Source organism: Clarias gariepinus, chromosome 27, assembly GCF_024256425.1.
Source record: "Clarias gariepinus isolate MV-2021 ecotype Netherlands chromosome 27, CGAR_prim_01v2, whole genome shotgun sequence".
Lineage (NCBI taxonomy): Eukaryota > Metazoa > Chordata > Actinopteri > Siluriformes > Clariidae > Clarias > Clarias gariepinus.
In genome coordinates this window covers 17198039-17213543 of record NC_071126.1, presented here as the reverse complement: position 1 = coordinate 17213543, position 15505 = coordinate 17198039, and the positions used below count along the sequence as shown (strand labels likewise).

Here is a 15505-nt window from a genome sequence, read left to right as displayed (position 1 = left end):
CTAACTCTTTAATCGCTACTTAAATCTTAATATCAATCCACTTCAGAGTCGGTTTTCCAGATCCAGATCGTGCATACTGTATGACTTAAAGTTAAGATTTTTTTTTGTCTTCAGGCAGATCTAATAATTAAAAACAGCTGCAGAATAGACGTGCATCAGTTTTGTACAGATGTGAAATGGCTAACGAGGTAATGCTGTATATTAGCACCAGATTTCCAGATGAACATATGAAGATGTATGGAAGACCTGCAGAACTAAATATGATAATATAATATCCTTAGAGTAGAGGGGGAAAGTTAATGCCGGGATCTATTTTACCACTTTTAATTTATCCAGTGGTGAGCACATGGTTAGCAGCATCCTCTGTCTGCCCGCAAAAAGAAGAGCATTTCTGAAGAATTAATCATTAAAATTTAATAATAAAGATTTTGAAGATTTTGAATGAAAGTAAAGTTTTTCATCTGTAGAAATTATGTCTGTAAATCAAAGCAAACCAAGCTAGTTTGGATCATTGTGTCATTGACCGTCAGCTAGCATGACTGGTCGTTTTTAGCTAGCATGTTACATTTCACAACAGAAGTGTAACATCAGCTGTAACAATGCTACTGATAAAACTATATCATATTATTCAAGCACAGTACGGTGATGAGACTGTTAGCCGCAGTAAAACACCTGAATGGTGCAAACGTTTTAGAGAAGGCCGTTCGTCAGAGAATGATGAGGTGGCTCGGAGCCCACTGCAGTCATTTGCGTAAACGTGATCCTTAAAAATCGACAGTTAACTTGTGGCTAATTTGCAGAGGAGACGCATCTTTCTGTGGGAACTGTACACACAACCATGACAGGAACTCATTACACATTACAGTCCTGACCTCTCTCCAAGCCATTTTTACATGTTTGGGCACTTAAAGGAGTTCCTGGGAGGCTAGGGTTTCAGACGTGAAGCAGAAAGTCTGATCATGTCTCCTGGAAAGAAAACTTTCCACCTTAATGGTGTCCAAGCACTAGTGAAACACTGGGATAAGTGCATTAGTGTAGCCGGGGATTATATAGAGAAATAAAGGGAGTTTTTAGTCTCATATTTGTGTTCTGTTATTCTGCACAAATCAAAAGTCCTGGTTTGACTTGAACGCCCCTCGTGAGCTACATTTATTTAGCATTTTTGAAATGACAGTCTATTGGAAAGACATTGCAGTTACTTGGTAACATGACAAGCTGCATTTTATTGTGTGTGTAGAGAGAGAGAGAGTTAGGATTTTATTTCACAACCTTCTGGTCACTCTGCATGTGAGACAAGGATAGTAGGCATTCTCGCGCACTGGAATGAGGAGGATAAAGGAGGATGTGATGTGCGATGATAAATGATGTGTGGGACTTTGTTTCCAGCATCCCCATCCTCCACACAGCCCACTTCCCACAACTTTCATAACACGGCACTCCCGTCTTCCTGTTTCCTTGGTAACCGTTTCCTCTCCTGCATCGAAACAACCGACGTCGCCTAGGAAACAGGAGGGCACCGTGACCGCGGTTCGATGGGTGCCCTCCAGCTGAGTTGTGCTATTTTAAATGGTAATAAAAGTCCGATAAAATGACTCTTCTTGCTATTAGTGCTGAGACAGAGAAGACCGCAGTAATTGTGTTCAGTTTCAGACTAAAGAGATAGAAATAAAATTGGTTGCGGAATTTGGCGATTACTTTTCCGACTGATGGCTGCGGAGATTTTGGACACGAAAAATGTGTTAGTAGCATTTACAGAACAGAGACTGTTTTGTAAGACTATAAAGTCAGTGGTAGAGTATTGTGTTAAGGCTCGGAGGTAATGAGGTAGTGATTCAAGCCCCAGCTCAATCAGGTTGCCCCTGTTGGGCCCTCGAGCAAGGCCCTTAGCCGTGTCTGCTCCGGGGCGGCATATAAAAATACATCAAGTGGGTCAAGTATATCTAAACAACAAGCTTAATCAGGTTGCCTGGTTGGGCCCTGGAACAGACACGGCTAAGGGGCCTTGCTCGAGGGCCCAACTGGGGCAACCTGATTGAGCTGGGGCTTGAATCACCTCGGTTTAAATCGTACACCTATTATCATCATCACTGTGATGATATTATCTCAACGAAGATAAGATTTAGATCAGTTTTTGTTGCAAAAGATGATTTACAAAGGTTTAAAACTCTATTTACATAACACTAAAGAAATACACACTCTCACTCATTGTCTATACCGCTATATCTGTGGGAGCCTGGAGCCTATACCAGGAGACTTTGGGCATGAGGCGGGGTTCACCCTGGATAGGGTGCCAATCATTCGCAGTGCACACACGCACATACACACACTCATTCACACAATACGGGCAATTTGGGAATTCCAGTTAACCTTATCTGCATGTCTTTGGACTGTGGAAGGAAACCAGAGTACCCGGAGGAAACCCATTCAGCATGATGACGGGATTCGAACCCAGACCCTGGAGGTGCAAGGTGACAGTGCCATCCACTTAGCCACCAAATATACACTATATATCCAAAAGTTTGTGGATGCCTGACCTCCACGCCCATATGAGGTTCTTCCCTTGTTGAAACCAAGCACACAACTTTCTAGAATGTCTTCGTACACTAAAGCATTACAGCTTCCCTTAGAGACTCAAACCTGTTCCAGCACAACAATACCCTATGAATAAAGCAAGCTCCATGAAGTCCCGGTTTGGCAAGGATGGAGTGGAATAACTCGAGTGTCCTTCTCAAGCCCGGACCTCAACCCCACCCAACATCACTGTAATGAACTAGAAGACCAAATGATCACATGGAGCTCATTATAACCGCTATAATGGGACTAACAAATATTTTAACTAAACTGGTGACTAGTCTGCATTGGGCTTGAAGGTCAGGTGTGTCTGAGCAATAAACCATGGGAGAGGGGCTAAAAAGTGAATTTTGCATGATAGGACCCCGATCAGTAATCTGTGCGCTCTTCATGTCCAGCAAAGTAAATCTGCCTGGAGTTAGTTAGGTGCACTAAATGGATCTTTAATGATTTTTGCCTTGCAGCAGATAATGCTTGTTTTTACGCCATGTACTGTAATCTGTCCTTTTCTAATCACTGCCCTATCTTTGACCCGTCCCTTCAACTGGGGCAATTGGATTGGTTTAGACATTGTGATATCTTCCACATTCCCAACCAACCTTAATCCAAACTTTCTCAGTGATCTCTACAGACATTTATTCTCTTTAAAGTTCACGTCTGGCTTTAGGACATTTAGGAAATGATTTCTACTTTTTTTCTTTTTTTTTTACATTGTACTTACCAGACTGTTATATCTGAACCTGAAGTCTGACATCCAAAATAAATACGTTCCAGTTATTCAACTTGGGAAAACGTAAGCCTGGAGCAATCTGATGTTTGTTTGACAAGCTGTCAAATCTGACAAGCATCATAAGAGGATTAGTAGTAATTACATGAATGTCACGAAGAGCATTCAGCATTTTAATCTGCAGTTCCCAAGAAATATTATGATGACCTTATGACTAAAAGCTACACTTTTAGGAAGATCTTGGGAAAATATCTCCAATGCTTCTTCTGTAAATGAAGGTCTCTTATCTTTCTAACATTATATACTGATTATATACTGTAAGGACACCATCTAATAAGGTAACTCTATCTATCTATCTATCTATCTATCTATTGTAGACCTATAGTTGGATTATTATATATAATTTATAAAGTTTACATAGGCTATATATAATCACATGGTTACCTCCAGGTCCTGGGTTCGATTCCCACCTCAGGGTCTGTTTGCATCAAGTTTGCCTGTTTTCCCCGTGCTTGGTGGGTTTCCTCTGGGTTCTCCAGTTTCCTCCCACAGGCCAAAGACATACACATTACGGTAATTAGTGTTCTCAAACTGCCAATAGTGTGTGAATGTGTGTGAAAGTTAACCGGAGGTCCTACCACAGTTATACAAATGGGAATAAATACAAAGGTCACCATTGGCCTCCGCAGTCTCTACTTGGACTATAGAGGTTCCTAGATGGATGAATAGATGGAAATATATCTATAGATACTGGTTATATAATGTATAATAGTTACTCTGGAAGAACAAGTGAAGAACCTTTCTGAAGAACAGTTTTTGTCCCTCTAAGTGTGTACCACATTGTGTTCCCAGTGATGTCATGTGTGTTTATGTCATTGAAGTCCAGCTGGGAATTCCGACCTCCCCCCGCCCCAACTTTAAAATCAAATCAAATAAAAATAGGATTTTTTTTTGTATTATGATTCCATAGGCACGTGATTTCCATCAGTTTTTATTTCCAGATGCACTCCAGGAATCTCAGCCCTACAAAGTGCCCTTGAACCATGTTTTGTGTAATTTCCCATGTGCACAAGTGTTGTGAGAAGAAAACAGACGAGAAGGAAACAGCCAGAAGGAAGGTCTGAAACGTGACTGTTAGACCCGGTGTTTGTGCTCTGTGGAGAATCGAATGTGTAATTTATTCACTTAAAGCTTTCAGCAGTGCATTACGCTACCAGCTGCGGGACAGACGTCCTTACACGCTCGCCGCAGGACATACAGCTCCTTAAAAAAAATGTGGAATTTGGTTTGGAATAAATTTGTTCTGTAAACTAATGAAATGTTGAAGATTGAAGATGAGGATTTTGTCATTTGTTATGTCAGGAATAAAAGACTGTGGGTCACACTTTAAGGGAAAATTAATGGAATTAGATTATAAAAAGAATTGAAAAAAAGAAAAACACAAAGTTTTTTTTTTTTTTATACCACAGCAGATTCTGATTCCACAAATCTTATATAAAAACTATATAATCCCCTGCTACACTAATGCACTTCTCCCAGTGTTTCACTGGTGCTTGGATACCATCAAGGTAGAAAGTTTTCTCAGCGCCATGACTGGACTGATACCCTAGCCTCCCAGGAACTCCTTTAATGGCGCAAACATGTGGAAGTGGCGTGGGGCGAGGTCAGGACTGTACGGTGGATGTGGTAATAACTCTCAGTCGAGTTCCTGTAATGTGCGAGGGGTGTTGGTGAATGATTGTGTGTACAGTTCACACAGACAGATGCATCTCTTCCGCAAATTGGTGACAAGTTATACATCGATTTTTAAATATCAGGAGCTGAATTTTGACGGGAAAAACTGCGAGGGCTCTGCAAGTTACCTCTTTAAAATGTTTGCACCTTCGAAATGTTTTACTGCCATTAAGAGTCTCATCACCGTACTGTACTAGAAATACGGCTTTACACCGTCACCACAAGTCCCGGTTTGACTTGAACGCCCCTCGTAGCTTGTTCACAATGTGAGCCCCTACTTTCAGAGCTGAAAAAAATTTCAATCCTTCTGACCAGAAACCATTGCACATTAATAGAACACGCATCTAAAGTTCGTTCTTCTGTTGACAACAAAAAAAAAACAACATAGACAAAACCATCACTCCAAACTGAATAGCTTAACGTCTGAGTTTTAAGCGTCTGACTCACAGACAGTGTACGTCTTGTCAAAGACGACAAAGTTTTATGATGAAGCCGGTTCGAGTAGGAGGAACAGAGATCGAAATGCACACAGACAGAGAAGCGGCTAATCAGAAAAGCCGCTAAACCCCTTTAATAAACCACAGGCGTGACCAGACGTGCCAGGAACCAGTAAACAGGAAGACAATATTCAGCGCTCACAATGTGTTCCCCATGCCACAACGTGACCCGGCTCCTGCTTTAGATTCCACCACCATCACATGTCTATTAAAAACACATTTCTCGCCGACTGCAAAGAAATGTTTACGTTTTAACCCCAAGGCGGTGAAATGAGGTCGAACGTTTTTTATATTCGAAAGGGTGATTTTTCTTTCCTGGAAAGTGCCTGAGGAAATCCAAACCCTGCTGCTTGATACCAGCTGCTACAGAGAGGCTGAAGAATGGAGGAATGTTTCCACAAAAGGAGTGTAGAAGAATGCTTCTTAATGCAAGCGACGGCTATTATTACATTTTATTGCCTGTTGTGTGTTTCCATTACTTCATCGTCTACCTGAAGGCTGAAAGCATCAAACATTATGATGATTATATGAGTGGAAGGCAGTAATTACAATGCGGAAAACTACGATGACTTTACCCAGATGTAGGATGCTTTAAAGAGGATTTTCTGTACTTTTATAAAATGCTGAAAAGATTTATTTTAATCTTAAACTGACGAAAAAAACGAAAAGAGAAAAAAAATGCAAAGAGAAAAGCACCTTTGCATTTATGAATATGATTTTACAATTAGTTGTCCAGAAATAACAAAGGCATAGATGTGATATTCTGGTCCTTCAGTGCATTCAGGTTCTGCTGACTTCATTTTATTTCCACATAAAGTTGCTGAGTCTAGACCTGAGCGACTGAAGCAACCACGTATCATAACACTGTCTCCAGAGGCACTATGCATGATCGCTTCATGTGCTTCTCTTCTTACCCTGACACGCCCATCACTTTGGAACAGGCTCAGTCAGGACTTATTGGACCACATGACCTTCTTTCATCGCTCCACAGTCCAATGTTTATGCTCTCTAGCAAACTATATTTATTAGCCTCACTAACAACTGCTCACATTGTGGGTGGAAATGTTTTCAATTTCACTACTAAACATACAGTAGCTCTAAATTCTACTGTTACTTTTTTTTTAATGATTTAACTTCACTCTGATTTTTTCATACTTTTTTTTATCACAATGCTTTTAATGAAGTTAAAAATGAAGCACCATGCTTCCAGGTTTTAATAATACGTTTTTCAATTCTTAACCCAATTCCAATAATTTTGGTTTTGCGTGATGCTTTGACATCACCTGGCTGGACCGACATACAGACAGAACATTTTTCTAAAACGTGAAGATATTATTGACAGAGTGAGTTTTGACCAATGTACAGTCGAAACCTTTCTTTTATTTATATAGATAATAGAAGTAATAACAGGAACTAACTTGTCTCATGGATGTTCAACAACATTAAATATGTAATAAATCGATAATTCTATTTATTAATACAAAAACATATATAAATGTTGACGAATTGCCATGAAGGAACAACAGGATTTGCTGTATTTTGAGAATATTCATCACAGCGGTCAGTCGTTGGTTATTTCAACAGCATGTCCTGTCGTGTTAACTTCCTTATTCAAGAAATGACTTCTCTTTGGTCTTTACACACTAATATTTCTCATCTGCCTCATCCAGCTGTCCATTCCTGGCCTCTAACCTGAGCCCGGCCATCCCAGCCATCGGTGGTGTGCTCTTCCTCTTTGTTATGGTCATGCTGCTCCGAGCGAGCTTCAGCGATCCCGGTGTTCTGCCCCGCGCCACTCCAGACGAGGCAGCCGACGTAGAAAGACAGATAGGTAGGACAACTTTGCTGAGTTTGCCTTCATCTGCCCCTTTGTCTTTGGTCATGTGATCCCAGGTCTCCTTTCAATTCTCTGTTCAAACAGATTCAAAAATCTGTATGAACTGTATGTAGTTAATGTACTTTGTGATTTTTTTGGTTTGCGATACTTTAGTCTGGAACTTATTCTTATAATTATCTGAAATTCTATTTGCTTATCACAATAATGTAGAGAAAATAATGCAAATGTTACAACCAATGCTATACAAAAAGTCATTTTTGTTCACCGTACCATTTAAGAAATTGCTCATACGTTTTACAATGTGCTCACCTCTCTAAGTTACTACATTATAACTTATTATTATTCTCAGCGCTAGCCTACAAGTTAGCATCTCAACACTGCATGCCTCTAACCCTGGGATATTCAGTTCGTTCAGAGTTGGGGGTAAATTACCAAAACAGTAACAGATGTTCGAAATAATTATAACAAATAAAAAAAAACCTAAAAACTAAATTTTAAAATGAAGTTAAACTTTCAGCAGGTCTCTCAATCATAGTCAACTTTCTCAGTGCAAAGAAATGGCACTTTTTCTGAAAGAAACTATACAGTATATAATGTGAGCGACATGCTACATTTACAGCACTATGAGCGTGAAATGTCTGATCAAGATATTTAAGGCGACTCTGCAGTGTGTATATCACTGTCGTCATCATCCAGTGGCAGCAGCACGGCAAAATAGCAGTGGGAGACAGCATCAGGAGTGAATGATTTTACTGAAAGGATGGGGAAAATGCTGATTTGCTTTAACTTTAGGATTTAAGGGAACTTAAGTGGAAGGAAGCTACTGCACGTGAGTAGTTTTAGACAGAAGAAATCAGTGTGTACATGTGAAGCGTTTTGGTCACTTGTGATAACAAATAGTAAGAAAATATAAACAGATCTGAAAAAATTGGAATTGGGAAAAAAAAAGCTGGAAATTTTTTTAATGCAGCCTTACTCTACATTGCACAAATTTTTGATATTACACCACATCTGCACTTATGTTGAATTTTTATTTTCTAATAAGAGAATACATTATTATTATTATTATTATTATTATTATTATTATTATTATTAATAATATTAATAATAGTATATCTTAGAATGATTACCCATATTAAAGGCTTAATGTCTAACAGTGTGCCCTTCTGATATTTTGTGCACAAAGTATTTGTATTAACCAATCCATCTTTGGGCCATACATAAAAACAGTATGCTTAGGGATGGGAATGGGAATGACCCGAACCTCTCGATATGATATCATCATGGTAACTATGTGCCCATTAAATTTGTATTGCGATTGTGTAAGTATCCTGATTTTATAAATATCCTGATTAATAAAATCCTGATATTATAACGTCCTAGTAAGTCCCCAACATACGAACGAGTTCCATTCCAAGAGCTTGTTCGTAAGCCTAATTTGTTTGTAAGTCCAAATAACTGTGTGTAGGTACTAGGATACTAAAATAATTGTCTATACACAGTATAAAACCAACATGTTCCACAATCTTGTCCTTTTTCTTAAGATGCTTAAATGCAGAACGTGCAGTGTCTGCAATCTTTTCAAACATACTGTATATAACCAGCATAAAGCAATTCGAGCAACATGAATCGTGAAAATTCTAATCCATTTTACTCACTCCTGCTGAACCCTGAATGATCTGGATGATTAACAGTCTCAATAGATAAGTAAAGCTCTGTGCATTGTAAGCACAGAGACGAACAGGAACGCCAATAGAGCTATTTAAAACACTTTCCCAGAAAGATTGTATTGGCGACTTGCTGCCCACACACTCATCGAAATCTGCTTCCATGCTGCTTTTTTATACGTTTCTGATTTCATGCAGGTCTTTTTGCATAAGATGTAAAATCTTGTCAGGGAATACACCGTTTTGAAATCCCTCTCATATACTGTATATATATTTTCCCTGAGGCTCAATGATGTGGAGATCTAAAGAGACTCCTCTGCAAACTCAGATTTATCATGTGCAGGTTTGCCATTATCTGCTTTCCTTTCAGCGTATCTATAATGCATGCGTTTTACTGATTCCCTGCTCACTGTCTGCTACCATTTAAAAATGGAAACCCTGGTGAATTATTCATATTCATGTCAGAAAATAAACGACTCACTCTCTGGTGGGCATTGTGTAGCTGCTTAAGATGAATAATTGCACACAAGGTAGTTAACAACACCTCAGATAGAAGGCTAATCATTAATTAGTGATCTGTACAGATTGCAGTATGAGAATAAACAATATGGCTGAATAAAAGGTGGAAAACTCTTAGCGTTCCTTGTTAGTTTAGCTGTTAGAGTTTGTATGTGTTTAGCGAAAATACAGTAAGCTAACCCTGACCGTGAGTTAGCTATAATAGTTTAGCTAGCTAAACAGGCAAAGTTAAAGTAGGCCAGTGCGGTTTTAACTCAACCTACAACATATACTTTTTTTTTTTTAACAATGCAAAACCTTTTGAACTTTGTAGATTTCCTAATGATCTATTCATTTTATTTTGGGGGTTTCTTCTTTAGAAATAATTGAATTAAGCTACCATAACAGTTACCAATAACTGTAGCCTGTTTAGCTAGCAAACAATAGCTAACTTACACCAAAGTTAACTTCTCTTTTCTGTCCATATATACAAACCCTAGCAGCTGAACTAAGATTGGACATTCACAGTTTTTTTTTTTTTTTTTTTTTGCAACAACATTTGCAAACATTGACACTTTTTGCCACAATATAAAAAAAATTATGCCAAGCATGACTAGCTCTGGCTAGCCACTTATAGCTTTTACAACTTCCTTTGTTACAGAGGTCCTTTGAAAATTCATTTAGTTTTGCATTTGGCTTTAAATATTTACTTCACAGTATTTCATTATTTTTGGAATACACTGTAGCTTTACAGTGCAGATGTTTGGTAAACAGCAAGATAGCATACATGCTAATAATACAATTAGCATTAACTGAAACAAGTTCTAGTACATGTTGCATTGTTTGTGGCTGTGACTTGTAATATGTCTAAAAAAAAATCAAAATGTTCTTTATTTTTCCTGGATCTAACTTAAAACTGTCCTGTTAAAAATAAATAAATAAATGTCTATAAAAATGTTACTTGCTAGTTAGTTTTCTTTTTAAACATTAGCTAGATATAAAAGAATATAAAAGTAAAAAAGTTGATTATACAAATACTGTGATTTATTTAAATTAAGTATGGCGGCATGGTGACGTAGTGGTAAGCTTGTCGCTTTGCACCTCCAGGGTCTGGGTTTGATTCCCACCTCAGGTTCTGTGTGCATGAAGTTTGCATGTTCTCCCGGTGCTTGGTGGGTTTCCTCTGGGTACTCTGGTTTCCTCCCACATTTCAAAGACATGCAGATTAGGCTAACTGGTGTTCCCAAAGCTGCCTGTAGTGTGTATGTGTGTGCCCTGCAATGGATTGGCACCCCGTCCAGGGTGTACCCCACTTTGTGCCCTAAGTGTCCTGGGATAGGCTCTTGACCTTGTATACTGTATACAGGATAAATCGGTATAGACAATGAGTAGATAAGTAAATGAACTAATGTTTGTCCATGATTTTATATAAATTATTGATAGATAGATAGACAGCGATTCCATGGAGGATTGTAAAAAAAAAACTATTATGCTATTATGGACTCTAATGAGTACAACCATTATAAAACAATAACCATTTACGTCTGGGTTTCTAAGTGCAAAATCTGTCACCTTTAAATGTCTAAAATGTAAGTGTGCAGGTAGGGTAGTGTGCTTAAGCAAGACCCAGCCCTGAGAGAAACCTAACTCCCTCATACAGTTGTTGTGGAGCCCTTTATCTCTGTTCACTACAGAAAGTAAATCAGCCTTGCTTAGTCCGGGAATGACAGCCTGATTGTATGATTTTATGGAAAAATAATTCCCGCTGCTTGAATAAATAGTCTGAAGGCTGCTAAACCCAGCGATTTGGCCCCAGGGCTCTGTTTCCTGCTGATCCAGCCGTCCAGCCATAGGCCGAAAGTGCTGCGTATCACAGAATAAGCTTGTACAAGTGAAACGAGCTGCGTGGGTGTCACACATCAGTGCTGGATATCCACAGCATGCGAGATCACGCTTATGCCGTGTTCCAATAATGTTCGTCAGCTTACACTTGCCGTTCCAGCAAGTTCATTATACCACCACTATTTTCTTTAACGGTGACTCTGCTAGTCATTCCCATATATTTATGATTATATTATTATTATTATTATTATTATTATATGTATTCTCTGATTATGTGTAGTGCTTATTGTAGAAATACGTTGTTGTTTCTATAGTAACAGTTATATATATATAGCTATATACCAGAAGGTCTGCAACTATGACTAATAATAAAAAAAAATGGCTTCCCCTCTGCTCCCAGTGGGGGTCGCAACAGCAAGTCACCAGGTCCTAGTAATTGATTTGGCACAGGTTTTCTGTTTCAGTCCTTTCCGTTTTATCTGAGCCTCGGATCAACTCTACTGGAGATCCTACCACGGTTGTAAAAATGGGAAAAAATACAATGGTCACCATTGGCCTCCACGGTCCCTAGTTGGACTACAGAGGTTCCTAGATGGATGGATGGATGGATGGATGGATGGATGGGTGAGACCACCTCAGGCTTGTGGCTTGCCTAGTGGCTGCAGTAGTTTTTCTAACCAAGGCCACGGTGATGAGAGAACTTGATGTTCTTCTGATGCTTTTCATAACTCGTATCTCAATTCCTCTTTCATTCTTCTCTGTTAAACTCTGCCATGTTTCCACGTGGTGTGTTGCTCTGCGGTTTTCAGACGCAGCTAACGGAGTGAGCGGTGCAAGCTCACGGCCTCCTCCCAGGACCAGAGAGGTGCTAATCAACGGGCAGACGGTCAAATTGAAATACTGCTTCACCTGCAAAATCTTCAGACCACCAAGAGCCTCACACTGCAGCCTGTGTGACAACTGCGTGGGTAAGTGACATAAGTGTGTATTGGACGGTATGTACACTGTTAAAAAAAAAAAAACTCTTTCCATAATTAAACATTGTGGTGTAATGTCTAGAAATATATTTGTTATAAATGGGAGAAAAACATTTATGTCTATGTTTTTTTATTTTTTTATTATTATTCCCCCGCAGAGCGTTTTGACCACCACTGCCCCTGGGTAGGCAACTGCGTGGGAAAGCGAAACTACCGCTATTTCTACCTGTTCATCCTCTCACTCTCCTTCCTCACCATCTTTATCTTCGCCTTCGTCATCACCCACGTCATTCTGAGTGAGTAACGCTTACAGCCCACGCCGGCTCCTACTCAACGCTCTGACACTCAGGGATTTACACTTCAGCCTTCACACACACTTTTAGCATCACTACTTTAAGTCTGATCTTCCACTGTTGTACTCTGTCAGTCCTAAACACTGCGTGCAGCACAGCGCTGCAGTCCATATGGAATTGATGAGCAACAGCGATTTTGTTTTTCGTCTTGCAGATTGGAGTTGAAATGAAGGAGTGATAAAATGATAGTTTAAATTTAAAATTATGCTCATGCTTTATATTCTGTATATGGCCCATGTATCTCCATTTAACCTTACTGCTCATGCTGAATGCTGAGTGGTAGGAACAGACGAGAGGGGAAATGAGGTCGCTGATGATGTTGTCATTTACAGAAACAACCAATACCTTTAGGCACTTTGCAGCCTCTCACAGTAAAACATTTCTTCCCATCTCTTCAATTTAATCTACATCATTTAATGTGAAAAAAGTGAGGGAGGCTCAAGACTTTTGCACAGTGCGTTCTGGACGTCATGATCAATGATCAAAGCAGTGCAGACTGCAATCTGTGCTATTGCTGGAGGAACTAAAGCATCTTCATATCAATACGAGACAAACATCATGTAACGCTCTGAATTGCGCGCATGCTGTGGTATTCGTGAGCGTGCAGGAGGAATGAAAAGATCCTTATCCTTTCTCTTCACTCACCAGGGCTCACCAAAGAAAAAAAAACATTAGGATGAATTGCAAAAGAAGTTCATGGATAGCAGCAGAAAGCAGCAAACAAAGTAAACAGAGCTAAATGCAATATTTCAACAAGACCCCTGATTTATTAATTACTGCTTTCATTAGTAAAAATATGCATGAATACCAAAACACATGTATTTATACTCGTAAACAGGCAGAAAAACAGGCAATCACTGCCTCTCTAGTTTATTTTGTGATACGAGATGTGCTTGAACGCTTTAAAGATGATATTCCATTCGATACTTTAAGTCATGTTCATCAAAACATCATTCTTTATGTACCTGGCAGCTGCTTGCACAAGCACCGTCCTTAAATATCACAACGTTTAAATTGCTTAAGTATAATTTTAGATTATTTTTGAGTGTCAAATGTGTTAACGCTGAAAAATGTGAGCAGGAAAAATGACTGGTTCATACACTAAGTAAAGAAAAGACGCCATTTCTGAAGTGTGAAATCATTCTGCATCAAGCAAAGAAAACAACTAAGGATAAATGAAAAAACGAATGGAAAATGGTCATGTGATCAGATGGGTTTAGCCTGTTGAGCCTATTCCAGAGTCTTATGATCTGGGCTCGCTTCAATCGCTCAAGTCTAGACTCAGCAACGTTATAAGGCAATAAAATTAAATCAGCTGACGAACTGAGATATCCAGGAAAGCAGGAGCATCACACAGCTTATCATCTCACCACTCACGCTTCATGTCAGATTGGAGCTGTGTGACGTAGCGTATGAGTGGATGGAATGGATTATCCCCGGTTCTCCACATCGATCAGCTCTACAGGCGGTTCAAGAGACATGAGGAGTCTGAACACTGCTGATGAGCCAGTTTCGCATCCCAGCAAGCACTTTTTAGGTCACAAAAGAGAGCGAGTCGCTGTTTACGGCCATGGGCTCGGCAGACGTTCAGCTTCCAATGCTTTCTCCAAAAAGCCACGGCTTTACCATTCCAAGCGAAAATCATGTTTAGCTGTGACTCTGACTCTGTGGGATTTTGATTACATTACAAATCATTAGCACATGGCTAGAAAGCTGAAATATGAGACAAGAGGTGCTGATTTTTCACAGGGCACGAGGAATGGGTTTATGAGAGAGGAAGATTTATATATTTATTACTGCAGGTGTGCCAAAACACTGACATCCTGATGGATCCTTAATTTGGCCCTTAGAATATTGGGAACTGCATCATACCTCCATTACCACTTGGTGGTTTTTATTTGATCTGTTCTTTTCCCTGCATTTGAATTTTATTATCCAAAAATACATGAAAATAAGTTATTTGAGAAAATTTTATAATACTTTCTAAAAAACAAACAAAAAAACAAAAACACTGACACCCAACAAACTCGTGCACACATATGAATTTATATTATCATGCTTCACAGGAATTCTTAATGCAAAATATAGTTCCTTGAGGTTTATTTGGATAGTGAAGCGTTCTTAGATGCCAAAAATGGTTTTCCTTGAAACTATGAAATTATGACACATAAGATTAACTGCATGTTACTTAACGGCACATTAACCTGAATATTGCTCTAAAAAAGCATCTTTCCTTGATATTTATATATCTGCGAGCATATTATTTTTTATGAATAATATTTCATTATTTAGAAAAAAAAAAGGATTTTAAGATATCTTACTATCCTGTGTAGATCAGATAACAGTTCATCAGTGAGAACACACTAAATTACACACTGAATTAATAAATATTCAAACTGGTACTTTTTATTGTGCATAATACCAGAACACAGTTATGAGAGTAAAATCTACCTTTATTTCCGCTAAACTAATGCGCTTATCCCAGTGTTTGTATCTAGTGCTTGGATACTATTAAGGTAGAAAGTTTTTTCAGGATGCCGGAACCACGATCAGACTGAGTGTCTGATTCCTGTCTACAAACCCCGGCCTCCCAGGAACTCCTTCAATGGAGCAAAAATTTGGAAATGGCTTGGGGCGAGGTCAGGACTATACGGGGGATGTGGTACCACCTTCAGGCGGCTGACGGACCGGTTATCCATTGATTTTCAGGAAACAGGTGTTCCACTTGCTAAATGTTAATGGGAACGGCAATGTTGACTGGGCTCTGAGCCACCTCGGCCGGGATCGTCGATTACGGACACC

General features: G+C 39.2%; 1 protein-coding gene across 1 annotated transcript in view; it reads left to right on the top strand.

Annotated features, from left to right (window-relative positions):
• zdhhc14 (zinc finger DHHC-type palmitoyltransferase 14) overlaps positions 1 to 15505 on the top strand; it is a 30295-nt gene that overhangs the window by 2873 nt on the left and 11917 nt on the right. Inside the window, exons 2-4 of the mRNA XM_053488997.1 lie at positions 7200 to 7360; positions 12183 to 12341; positions 12509 to 12646. Coding sequence (XP_053344972.1) covers positions 7200 to 7360; positions 12183 to 12341; positions 12509 to 12646 — 458 coding nt within the window. The remainder of the gene's footprint in view (positions 1 to 7199; positions 7361 to 12182; positions 12342 to 12508; positions 12647 to 15505) is intronic.